Source organism: Centropristis striata, chromosome 9, assembly GCF_030273125.1.
Source record: "Centropristis striata isolate RG_2023a ecotype Rhode Island chromosome 9, C.striata_1.0, whole genome shotgun sequence".
NCBI lineage: Eukaryota > Metazoa > Chordata > Actinopteri > Perciformes > Serranidae > Centropristis > Centropristis striata.
In genome coordinates this window covers 6,147,555-6,160,276 of record NC_081525.1, presented here as the reverse complement: position 1 = coordinate 6,160,276, position 12,722 = coordinate 6,147,555, and the positions used below count along the sequence as shown (strand labels likewise).

General features: G+C 38.6%; 1 protein-coding gene across 6 annotated transcripts in view; it reads right to left on the bottom strand.

Annotated features, from left to right (window-relative positions):
• Positions 1-12,722, bottom strand: part of usp24 (ubiquitin specific peptidase 24) — a 57,062-nt gene that overhangs the window by 39,154 nt on the left and 5,186 nt on the right. For 5 of the 6 annotated variants that reach the window (XM_059341033.1, XM_059341038.1, XM_059341035.1 and 2 more), the window contains exons 5-22: positions 11,911-12,036; positions 11,553-11,588; positions 11,381-11,446; positions 10,235-10,300; positions 9,899-9,973; positions 7,959-8,117; positions 7,751-7,865; positions 7,498-7,601; positions 7,168-7,275; positions 6,269-6,364; positions 5,983-6,144; positions 4,867-4,959; positions 4,145-4,252; positions 3,151-3,300; positions 1,871-2,002; positions 938-1,049; positions 762-838; positions 502-642 (exon numbers count right to left, since the gene is read on the bottom strand). In XM_059341033.1, the coding sequence (XP_059197016.1) occupies positions 502-642; positions 762-838; positions 938-1,049; positions 1,871-2,002; positions 3,151-3,300; positions 4,145-4,252; positions 4,867-4,959; positions 5,983-6,144; positions 6,269-6,364; positions 7,168-7,275; positions 7,498-7,601; positions 7,751-7,865; positions 7,959-8,117; positions 9,899-9,973; positions 10,235-10,300; positions 11,381-11,446; positions 11,553-11,588; positions 11,911-12,036 (1,926 nt within the window). The remainder of the gene's footprint in view (positions 1-501; positions 643-761; positions 839-937; positions 1,050-1,870; positions 2,003-3,150; positions 3,301-4,144; positions 4,253-4,866; positions 4,960-5,982; positions 6,145-6,268; positions 6,365-7,167; positions 7,276-7,497; positions 7,602-7,750; positions 7,866-7,958; positions 8,118-9,898; positions 9,974-10,234; positions 10,301-11,380; positions 11,447-11,552; positions 11,589-11,910; positions 12,037-12,722) is intronic. The other variant, XM_059341037.1, reaches the window with a different exon arrangement.

Below are 12,722 nucleotides of genomic sequence, written 5' to 3'. Positions count from 1 at the left end.
CTACAAAATACAAGTAAGAGGTCAAATGAAGGAAACATCTAGTTCGATATTTTTTTAATAACTATGTTTGACCATATCTCCAGTTTTACTTGGCCTATCATCATCAAACAAACACTGGCATGGAGTTTCAAGTCAGTACTGTACAGGTAAGCAGGCAGCAGGGATCTATGCTGCTTCGTTTTTATATTGTGACATCTTAAAGAAGTAATGCGCCGGTGCTTTTGTGGACTCCAGGGTGTCCAAAACTAATCAGAGAATAAACTCTTTAATAAAGACGAATAAATATTCTGCTGCTACTTCTACTACGAATGTTGTTGTTATGGTGATGATAAAAAGTATTTTAACAGTAGAAATGTATTAAATACATCATGTTACATTGTTTTTTGACACCAAGTTGGTAATTAACGATGATGTAACTCCGGTCCACCCCTCAGTGATTGGTGATCTCAAGTAACCACGACTGGATGATAATAGAAACGATCGCCCAACCCTCAGACTCACCTTCTTCATCTTGGGATTGAGGTTAGTGTAGCTATATGTGATAATTAGCTGGATTGCTTCATTGGCTATCTCTTCATCAGGGGTTTCCATGGCGATGCGCCAGATAAAATCCATCCCTGATAGGTCAAGGCGCTCCACACACTGAAATCAGACCATATCATAAGTTAGATATAAATAGATATAAATGTTAACCGAGACTGTTTTAACCATATGCATATTTCCACTGTATTGCCTCTAAAAACATGTGAGTGAGGACTGACCAGCTGAGTTCCCTGGCGTTTGAGGCGATGGTCACATAGATTAACGTTCTCAAAGAAGGTCTTAAATAGATTGAAACCTGTGACAAAAAAAAACATGTTACCAGCTGTATCACATTTCATGAACTAATCCTGTAAAAGCTGTAATGCTGTCAGCAGTGCATCTCCTTGTTTCTTACCATTCATAGTGATCTCATAGGGCTCCAGTTTAAGGATCTTCTCTTTGAAGAGCTGCTGCTGAACATCACTCTCGAGGTCATGTTGTCCTTTGGTGAACCACTCGAAACACAACTGCACACATGAAAACACAAGCGGGAATGTTAATGGAACTAAACATTGGATACAGGACTTGTTGTTGCTCTTAACACGGTAATCTTTTGTGTATTTTTAAACAATGGTTTGAAGAAGCTTCTTGAAATAACTTAAACTCTTGTGCATTTACTCACCACAGAATGATGCCAAATCCACAAGAAGCCACTATACAGTCAAATTTATGGTTAATTGTTTCTGAGATAATATCATGAACCAAGTTCTGACACCAACATGGTCCTTTTTAAATGTTTTTATTTATTTATCTCATATATATATAAATATATATTATATATATATATATTATATTAATATTTATTTATTTTTGCTTTTTTTTCTCCCCTTTGGACTGTCATATTACAGTTTACCTTTCTCTGTACATATAATACTTTGCCTTGTTACTCATGTTTATTTCTCTAAGGCTGCTTGTATGTCTACATATCTTATGTGCAATTAATAATAAAAATTTGGTCACAAAAAAGATATATGCAGTACTGTGCAAACATTTTAGGCAGGTGTAAAAACATGCAAAGTGAGTGAACAGAAGAAAAATCAAATCAATATCTGGTGTGACCACTCTTTGCCTTTAAACCAGCATCAATTCTTTTAGGCATTTTTTCACACCTGCCTAAGACTTTTGCACAGTACTGTATGTATATTTAAAACATTTTTTTCAGTACCCGCCTTAAAAACATATTTGCACTGCATTTGTTCCTCCAGAGCAGTCATCCGTAATAAAACTGGTTGCAAACACAAGCAATCGGCCAAGGACAAGGATTAAATTTGCATAACTGTTTTCATACCTCACGGTCAAGTTCACAGACATCCGGCCCCGACACCAGGCACTCCCACAGCTCCTTGGCTCTGTTCCAGACCAGGTAGAGGCTGGCCTCCTGGAGGAAGAAGGCCAGGAAGCGCAGGTGGCTGTCTAGATACTAAACACACATACACAGAGAAGCATCATCAACATACGCTGTGCTGCTCTAGCTTGAGACTTCATGTTTAACCCTTTATCAGGCAAAGAGATTTAAAGTGGCAAATCTCCGCGAAAAACGTCGCAGATTTACGAGAAAAAAGTGGGAAAAAAGCCACCGAAGTTCCCAAATATAGTTCTTTGCCTGATAAAGGGTTAACTACCAGCTCTGATAAAATTATGCTTTAAATTACATTACCTGTAAAACTGTGAAATAATTAATTGAAACATCAATCATTTGTATGAGCTGCAGTATACTGCCCTACAAAGTCTACCTGCATTAACTACATAAAGGGTAAAACTGAGAAAAACTGCTTAAAAGTTTTTTAATGTTTTTAACTGGCCAGCCAAATGGGTTATAGGTAGATAAGTGATACAACACTTATTTCTACATGTATTGGTCATTTTTATGCTCAAAAATCATGATGATTTATTTAACCTTGACCCTGAAAATGTAGTTACTGCACTCTGGTTTTGCTGTACAAGGTTCTAATAGTAATGCACAAACACAGTGCAGTAACTACAATGTTGTTTTAGTTGTTTAACAGTTCTATACAAAGATTTGTGTATTTTAGACTTAATATTTTGAAGTATATTTTAGTCTAAATACAATTTTATCTCATTGTTTTACTTAATTTCTATCTAGAGAATACTTTCCCTATAAAATAAACTTATAATTTATATTATTCTTTTCTTCCACATTCAACACAATGAAGAAATACAAGGCTTCACTGTATCGCAGTATTATTTCTCTGAAATAAAGCAAAATTGAAATCTAAAACTTTGTCACAAGATGTTCCATAGAACAGTAAAGATGGTCAATAAAATGACGTCACAAAATGGCTTCACAGTGTCACTAAGGAGTGCAGAATTTAATAATTTTAACAGGATCTAGTTATTCCAAACGGTTAATTTTTAGCGATGATTTAAATGAGACATGTAGAATAAAGTGATGATTTTGACAGAAATATCGTTTTTTTTCTGGTTGTGTTCGACAGTAACGTTGGTAATCTATGATCCGTTCAAGGACTGTTGGAAAGTTCAAATTTCAACCATAACGTCAGTTCCAATGGTGTTCAGTAATAAAAGAATAGACAAACATAGACGTACCTCCTGGTAGGTGTACCGTCCATCCACCAGAGTTGAGCCTGAGAGGCTGTTATTTCCTGCAGCAGTCACTGCCAGTCGGTGGCAGCACACGAGGGAACCGGTGATCAGTTTGACGATCTCAAAGTTCTTCTTCAAGTCCTGGATGATGCTCTGTGGGGAGGTGGATAAAGGTTGTCAAGGCAACATCTTACATGCGCTTCAATTATGTTTCTTTTTGGTAACACGTTACAATAACCATCATTTATAAATGGTAAACAGATAATTTATTGATGTTTAATCATCATTTATAAACCATTTAGAATGGTAAATACATAATTTATTACTGTTTACCTAACTTATATACCATGCATTAGCCATTAATAAATGATTTAATGTAAGGGTAACGCTTTATATTAAGGTCCTTGTAATAACCATTAATTAACAAGTAATAAGGCCCTTGTAAGTCCTTACAAGATGCTTATTAACATTATTGTGTGTTTATAAGCTTATAGAAGTGTTAATAATGGCATTACAAACACCCATGACCCACCCATTATGTCTTTGCCATGCCTTTATTAATCTTATTTTGGTTGCTTATTCATATTAAAATATACTTTATTGCTCATCATGCTTTTTGCAATTACCGGATCTAAAGCGAGAACAGTGCCTTATTACTTGTTAATTAATGGTTATTAAGGACCTTATTATAAAGCGTTACCAATGTAAGTTTATAATTAATTTACCATTGACAAACAATTCAATTAGAATTAATAGTTTATTAATAGTTTTAGTTGCACTCATTATAACATTTTCAACACCATATTAAGTATGTGAATGGTTTTGAAATGATTCATATACCTTTAAGAAATTGGTTGAAACCATTTAAAGATTAAATAGATATAGCACTTTGTAAATGGTTAATAATTGTTTTATAAACCATCTATAAACATTACTTAGTTGTTATTGTAAAGTGTTACCTTCTTTTTTTATTTATCTGTTTGTGTTTTGGTGTTACCTTGTCTTGTTTCTGATAGGTCTGCTTGATGAAAGAACGGGTGATCTCGTGCAGCTGACGGAGAGCAGGAACGACCCAGACTGCCTGAGGACTGCTCTGCTGAGACGCCTGTTGGGACACACACGCAAGATAATGATATCCTCTAAAGCAGAATGAGCAAATAAACCCATGCTAACCCGATTTTGTAATTAAATTTATTTGTCAATATAGACCTGCTATTTCTGCTGTCTGCTGTGTAAACATGAGGGAAAAAAACCAGAGCCAGGGATGCAAAACACTGAAAATTGCTCGAGTTTAAATCTGTTGTCTGTTTTACAACTGCTTCTAAAAGTCCAAATCAAATATCAAACATGTCTTTTGTATATCCGAGGCTCTGATTCGATTCCTCTTTGCATGAGTAAACGTGCTAGCACTTCCACCAAAGCGGACCATTCATTCAGCAGCTAAATCACTCATTTAATCCAGCCAGCTCTCACCCAGGACAAGATCAACACCGCTGTGTAATCATTCGTCAGTGCCAGAGCCCTCGTAGCAGAAGATTAACACACACCTGGTTAAACCACCTCATGTCACAATCAAGTGTGAAATTTTCAACCTGTGACCAATGAAACACCTTTGTGGTCAAGCCCTCCTCCTCCCCGATTGGTTGGCAGTTGTGAAGCAGCGAGATTTGATACAGATTGTTCAGTGGAATTGCAAATGACATGGGCTTCTTGTCTTACTTTGGCCAAAGAGTTAGCTTTCTTCTTGCCCCAAGTGCCAGTTAGAAATGAGCTTTGACCGTCGCTGCCTTTACTGTCCTCCTGAGTGTGAGTCTAGAAACACACATTTCATTTGAGGGGGCTGTTTGAATCTGCAAAATTAAGTCAGTTAACAATTTACTGCTAATTATTTTCTGTTTTACTGTCTTTAGACTGTATACAAGAAGGGACTATCCTCTGGGTCTAGTACGGAAAGCCAATGTGGATCGACTCCACTGGTTGAAAACACATTTCAGACTGCATAGAAGTCTATGAGAAAATAACCCTACTTCTCAGTTGATTAATTTCTTCAGTAAACATTTTATTATTTTCAGTTTATCGTCTCAATCCTTAGTTTCAAGGCTTCTTCAAGATAGCATGATGTTCATTTAGCAAATTATGGTCCCATTCAGAGTAAAATAGACAATTAAGAAGGGTAGGCTAAGATGGCAACATGCCGAAGTTTTGCTGACTATTTAATAGAGTTTATTTCTTATATGTGTAATCTTCTTGAATTGGTCAACATGATTATCATCAACATTCTGTCTTTATGCAAACATGAATGAAGGAAATATGATAGAAAGACTGAGGTAGAGGCAAAAAAGAGAGTAAAAAAAAAAAAAAAGGAAAGATTGTCTGACATCAGCCTCCTTAGTGTCAGTGTTTCTGGAGTGACCAGAGGAAAAAGAGAAGAATTAGACCTTTTTTCATGACTTTCAAAAAAAGCTTTGAAATAAATGAACTAAAATAAATAAACTGAACTGCCACAAGTTGCTTGAGCCAGAGAGGGGCATCATCTCCATGTGCCACTGCAGCTCCATGGATGCTAGACTGAAGCAAAACTCAGAGGTAAACAAACCAAAGTTGAAGGGTAATATGCCACACTAACAAGGGCGTGCTAACTTTAGAACAAAACTGTCACAGCAGGCAGAAAAATGTAGGGGCCCGATGTTTCCTTTAGACATGTTGAGCTCCACATGAAAGTGTTTTCCTGTAGTATGTAAATAAACAACAAATGTATTTACTCTTAGAGCTAATCCTGCAGCGCTACCACATCCACAAAGACAATATAAGGCAGCTATAGCATGTCTGTCTCACCTTTTTAATGTCCTCGATACATTTAATGATGTAACTGCGTTTCACCGTCTCCTTGACAGCGTAGGCGTCGCTCAGAATCCCCAGATGCTCCTCCAACGCCTGCTGAACTAGACTGGTGGGCAGGGTGGGGAGGTGAGCCAACTCCCACAGCACCTCCAGCACCTAAAAAACACACACAAGATGCTTCAGCCTTCACTTTTAATGACATGTGGAAATCTACCGTCTACTACTAGGCTTCATTATTAGTCAGTGTCCTTAGCTTTGACAAAATGATATATCAACAAACCTTTCCTGTTGTGGTTTCAGAGCGAGCCTCTCTGCCGATTCTCCCGATCAGACTGAGCAGCTTCTGCCTCACACGGTCACTCTCAACCTCCCAGCTCTAAACAACATGCAAACACATTATTATTAACACTTTCTTAACACTGGTTGGCTGATACATTTAATTTAATCAGTTTTATTTTTGTTTGTTTTTTGGGGTGGGGGCTTCCAATGATTATGAAAACAAGATAATGGAGATAAAATGATTATTGTGCCACATTCTGTTCCACAATGATGCTTTTATTTTGTCTGTGTTATAAAACCAGCTGACCTCTGCCTTTCTGTTATATCGCTGTGCTTCTCCCCTATTTCTGCCATGTTACTGACTGGATTATGTTGAATATAATGTCAATAAACAAAATTTGGAATATATGTTGGTTATCTGGTTGGTTTTTATTAATTTACATTACATTTATTTAAATACATATATATTTTTTCATATATTAGTGTATTTTATTTATTTATGACTTTCTAAAAATAATGATAATGTTTAAATAATGAAAATAAAATAATTTTAATGTTTTTTTGTTTAATTATATTTAAAAATAAGTCTTCTACAATTCTACAATGTCATTTAGCAGATGCTTTTATCAAAAGTCGTACAAATGAGGGTTAATATAGTTTTTGTTACGTTAAACTTCAATCTTTTTTTTTCTATAACTTAAATAAATTTGTATTGAATTTTGACATGTATTTTTAACATCAAATACAGATGAGTAAACTTTAAATCATCTTGATCTCAACATTGATAAAAATTATGAATTATTATGAATTTAGCCAAAATCCAGCCGCACAGCACAGGCTTTAAAAAACGCTTTTCATTGAGCTAAGTTACTCTCACAGAGTCACAGAGACAGCACTGACCTTCTGTATGAGGACGAAGAGGTGGGTGAGTTGATCAAAGCTGAACTTCACAGCAGCAGCAGCGATGATTGTATGAATGTTTTCTATCACAGTTGATGACTGGCCTGCCTGAAATGGTCACACAAGCATCCAGAGATCCATCAGAGGCAGCGATTATTTGTCACACATACTTGCTTAAACAGGAGTACATACAGTATCAGCAATGCTTCAGTGCATGAGTGAATCTATTCATGTTAAGGTTTAGCAATTACAAATAAAAATAAGTGAAGAAGTAATAAATAAGACATTGATGTGTTAGAATTATATTATAATGTGTGCACAAGTGCTGACCTGTATTTTCCAGATCTTGGAGAGTTCATCCAGCGACAGTTTACTCCCCAGCAGCTCAATGATTCCCTTAATTCTCTCACAGTACTGAGCCTGGTCAATATTACCTGGGTGAAGAAATATTTAATGAACATTGTGAATCCAGTCCCGGATCATTCTGATGATTTCTGTCTTCTTGTTGTTGTTGTGGTTACAATGTACAAATTCTTAGCTTTATTTTACTCAGTTTGTTGGAGAAAGTGATTGATTTTCTTACCCTCCAGTGCTATTGATAGGACTGAGTTCTCTACCAGCCAGTCCAAAAGTTTATCTGTGTCAATGGCATTTTTCACAGTCTTAGACACTGTACTCTCCTCTATCAACTTTGTCACCTGAGAGAAAAAGAATGCACAAGAACAGTGTCAGATGAGATCAAAAACTGATTCAAAACACTCATTTTGAGTTCAGATTCTGCAAGAGCTGACCTCTTTGAGGGAGTTCATCTTGGTAGAGAAGTGGGGGGTTTTGAGCATGCGCAGCAGCGTGTCCAGCCGCAGGTCATCCACCACAGTAACCAGGTCCCTCTGGAACCTCATACACAGCAGCTTAATGGCCGACAGCAGGTCCGGGATGCTCACCAGACGCTGCAGTTAAGAGACGAATGAGCGACAACTTCGTTATAGCATCATGGTTAAGTCACAAAGAGCATACACACGCTCTTAAAGATGCAGTAAACCGGGTTAACACACCTTCTTAAGCATCAAATTCAAGGACTTTTCATGTCCAATTACCTCAAAGTCAAGGACTCAACATGGCAAAGTGAAAGACTCAGATCAAGTCTAATCACGGTTACACACAGATTTTATATGAGGAGAACAAGGCTTTACTGCTTCGACCAGAACGTCAACTTTTACTGATTTGCTGCAGGCTCTGCATCGACCCATATGGATGCTCCAGTCTTTGTAAATGTCTTTGACGAGCCACAAGTCCTGGAATTTACACCTTCCAAGCATAGCTGAAGGTTCATGTAACCCTGACGCTGCCAGATGGCTTGCTACACAGAACCATCTGAGAAGCCATGATTGGAAACTGTTAAAAGGCAGACACTTTCAAAAAAAAGAGATGGCAGGTGATCGGATGTACCATCTGTACCATCTGCACCGTCAGTGCTGGAACCATTGGGAGAAGAGCAAAAGCCTTCGGAGCTGTTCAGTTCTCTGCCCTTCTTTAAGTGAGCACTCACTATTCAGTTCTGATATAACTGATGCTAATGTAGCATCTGCGCCAACTTCTTAATTTCTCCCTCTTTGTCCTCCTTCTAATCTAACAATAAGGGTGATGTAAAGACCACGGTTCATCATGCTGTAATACCTGTTGAGTGACCTCATCACAATGAAGGACATGATCAATATTCCTCTTGTAAATAGACTGTACCCACTTATTTGGTTTCTCAATGGAAAATTCACAATAAGGGTGTTTCCACTACAGCCGAAACGCACCTAATTTGAATATGAGCCGCCCTGAGAGGTCTCTTCTTAAGGAGCCGCGGAGCTGGCGGCTCCTTAAGAAGAGTAAGAACGAGTCGAAGTGGTACAGTCCTCCTGCAGCAGTCTCTCTCAGCCGGAGGGGATGTTAACCCCTTAGCGTCCAGTCTGCAAATTGCTAATACGCTAACTGTTAGCTCTGTAGCAGTACGGTGTGTATGTGCCGCTGCTGCAGTAGGTGTTCACTTAGTGATCTCTGTTTATACACAGAGTGTCCGGTGCTTGTTGTAAACAAATAGCGAAACCGGTTAATTCACGATCAGAATGTTTATGCATAATTAGCCACGCTGTCAGTTATCGACGACGGCCACAGTTGCGTCTCCCGTGTTTAATCCGCCGCGACAATCGAAAACCATACGTCACCTCCGGAGTCTCGTAAATCCCTCTGGGGGCCTTTTTGTAATGGAGACGCACTGAGTGAATGGACATTTGAGAGGGCGTGGCCTGAGACTTTCCCGGTGGCCACTCTTCCCCCTAAAGGAAACACGGCTAATATCGGGCAGGTCTCTCTGTACAAGTGCTCTTACGAACCAGCAGGAGTGACTAGTTAAGCAACAAGTGGATGATCCCACACTGGCTTCCCAACCCGATTGTACAAACAAGCTGGATGTTCCAACCTTCAAAACTAAACAATTGTTTCTGTCACTGCACCTTTTCTTTGTTCATTTAAGTGAAAATATTCATACAACCCAAATCCAAAAAAGCTGGGAAACCGCCTAAAACAGAATGTGATAATTCGCTAACCCTATATATTCAACTGAAAACGTCCCACTCTGAATTCTGAATTTGATGTACTGTACTGATGTTTTTATTTGTATTTTACACAGCGTCCCAACTTCTTTGGAATCGTGGGTAAGAGACTTACATATATAAAACATTACCTTGTCTTTAAGGTCCTTCTCCTCCAGGTTCTGCACATATGTGATCATCTTATGGATGACTGGATCAAGCATGGGCTGGGGGAAAAAAACAGGATACAGTGAACATAAATACAATATAAATTATAAATCTTAATATGTGTACAAGGGTCATATAAACAATAAGGACAGTTTTAACGCTGGGACAACATTGGACAGAAAACAAAACAACAAAATGTAAATAAGAACAAATACAGAGGTTGCAGACAAAAACAGTAAAAGAACGGATCTTGAAATAACTGGATAAGGATCAAGTAAACTACAACCAAAATTTGTGAGTGTGCAGGTGAGACAGCTCACCTGGACGAGGCTGGAGTTCAGGTATTCTGCACAAACTCCGAGAGGTTGGACCAGAGCTGACACACACTGTGTGGGCAGATGTAGAGAGACACAGTCACTCAAGCATGACACAAAACAAACAGGATATCAACTTATCAATACCAGCAAACTATGACTAACTATAAAAAGCTTGTATTTTTTGTAATAGTTTTTGTGTGTCAGCATGATCTGTCTTGTATAGAAGCATGTCACTTTTGATGACGCAACAGCCGCAATCTACCACTCCTCTCATATTAAAGTGTCTAGGCCAAAGGTCACATTGTGTTTAAACTGATACTGTGTTTCACTGGTACATGTGTGCATGTGAGTGAGTATAAACAGATGTATGGGTGAGTTTCCAGCACCAGGGTCCAGCTGTCATTTGTCATTCAGTGCTAAATCACAGGAGCTAAATGAATGGTTCCCGTGTTCCTGTCTTTTTTTTTTTTTCTGGCCATCTTCCATCTTCGCCTCCCCCAGCGTCTCCCCCACCTTCCTCCTCTATTCACTCAGTGAGTCCCCCCCCCCTCCTTGCACTTGACTTCCTGCTTAAAGCAGACAAATGAATGACTCAGCTCAGGGAGTCAGTAGAGAAGAGAGCACTCCCTCCCATTATCTTTTCTCCTTTCACTTTCTCTCTCTCTCTCTCCTGTGCTTGGAGTATGTTAGGTATCTGGCAGCTTACACACTCTACTAAGCTCCCACTGCCACTGAAGAGTGGAGTCTCTGCTTTATTAATATGCTAAATGCCGAGAGAGTGTGTGTATGCATGTGTGTGTGAGCGCACTGAATCAATGGCTGCGCACTGCTGTGGTTCCGGCCAGGTTCCCAGAAGGAAGCATCAGTACAAGGATGCCTCAGAACACATAACACAACAGAGCATTTCAACCATCACACAGCGAGAGGATGAGAGAGCGTGTTTGTGTGTAAGTGAGTATTAAGAGAGAGACATTCAGTACCCTGCAGCTGAGAGCAGTGGGGGTAAACATGGTGACCTTTCGCCTGCATAGGCTGTCTTGAAGTCTGTCTGCAACGCCTCTCTCCATCTATCACCAGGGTAGGAACTATCTTAAGATACGTCAGAGCGTTTGTAAGGAGGGCAAAGAAAGTAAGTGCGGACTGTCTTACAGCGATCTCAATTTCGTCAGTGTTCAGCTTCGTCTGGATGGCGGTGAATCCCCCCAGTTCTCCAAACTTGACAAAAAAAAAAAAAAAAAGAAGAGGAAAGGAGACACATAAGGCACATATGATACAAGTACGGCATATGTATCTGGGAAATTATATTTAGATTATTACTCACTCGATTCACCAAATCAACCAGCCAACCGTGAGGCTCCTGAAAGAGATCATAATGTCTTCAGTGGATTTATTTAGCAATGACACTGCAAATTATTATGAGACACGCACACACACACACACACAAGTTTTCTGACAGCTGTTGTGTGTCAGTCACACATGTTTTGCTGAGCCTGTGTCTCAGTTACTCAACACGGGGAGTGAAGAACTCGTTTGTCTGCACCCTGGACATTGACTCTGAGCAGTAAACAAAAGCTAATAAGGAAGCGTGTATATTAATACAAGCTTAACACAGCTTTACATTTGCAAGTGCATCTGGACAAGCTGGCATACATACTCCAAACACATGTGTTGCGTCTTACTTTCTGATATGTGTTGCTGGGAGAGACAGCGAACATGTTGCCCTCTTCTCCGAAAACCTCAGCCCAGTTCCTCTGACATGCCTTCATTCGGTTCTTAAAATGGTACTCATTATCAGGGTTGAAGGCCTGGACACAAAAACAAAAGACGCAGAAGATAAATACACATTTATGGTATGGTTTAAGCACGTAATGTCACATGCCTGATTTCCAAGGTACCGACAAAATAAGCACTTCTTGTTATAAGTGATCAATTTTAAACATAAGTTCACTAAAACAATCACTGTTGGTGTTGGAAACAGACAAGGTAATTTGCTGATTCAGAGCACAAGGAGTACTGAGGAGTTATTTTCATCAGTTCATAATGTATGATACGATAGTACCAATGCACTAAGAATGCATATTTAGAGCAATTAACTAAAAAATCATCTGCCACATAAAAATGGTAACTGATAATTTTATTCAAAATCATTTAAATAAATGTCCAAATTACACCATTTATCATAGTCAGAAACTGTAAAAACTGAAATTATCATGAGATTTTCTAATTTCCAATGGTCTTTCCATTGATCTGTAATCTATTGCTTCAATCAAGAACAATAACCAAATCTATGTGATATTTCTAGTGATATCTCATTCAAATCACTTCATTCTACATGTCTCAGTTAAAATTTGGCCGTGATTAAACTAAATTCTGCACTCCTCATTTCATCTGGGGACGTGACAAAAATTCTGTGAAATTACGACTGAACTTCAGGGTTACGAAGAGCAGAGGAGAAGATATGAGTGGATGTAGAAATGTAAATAGTTCAATA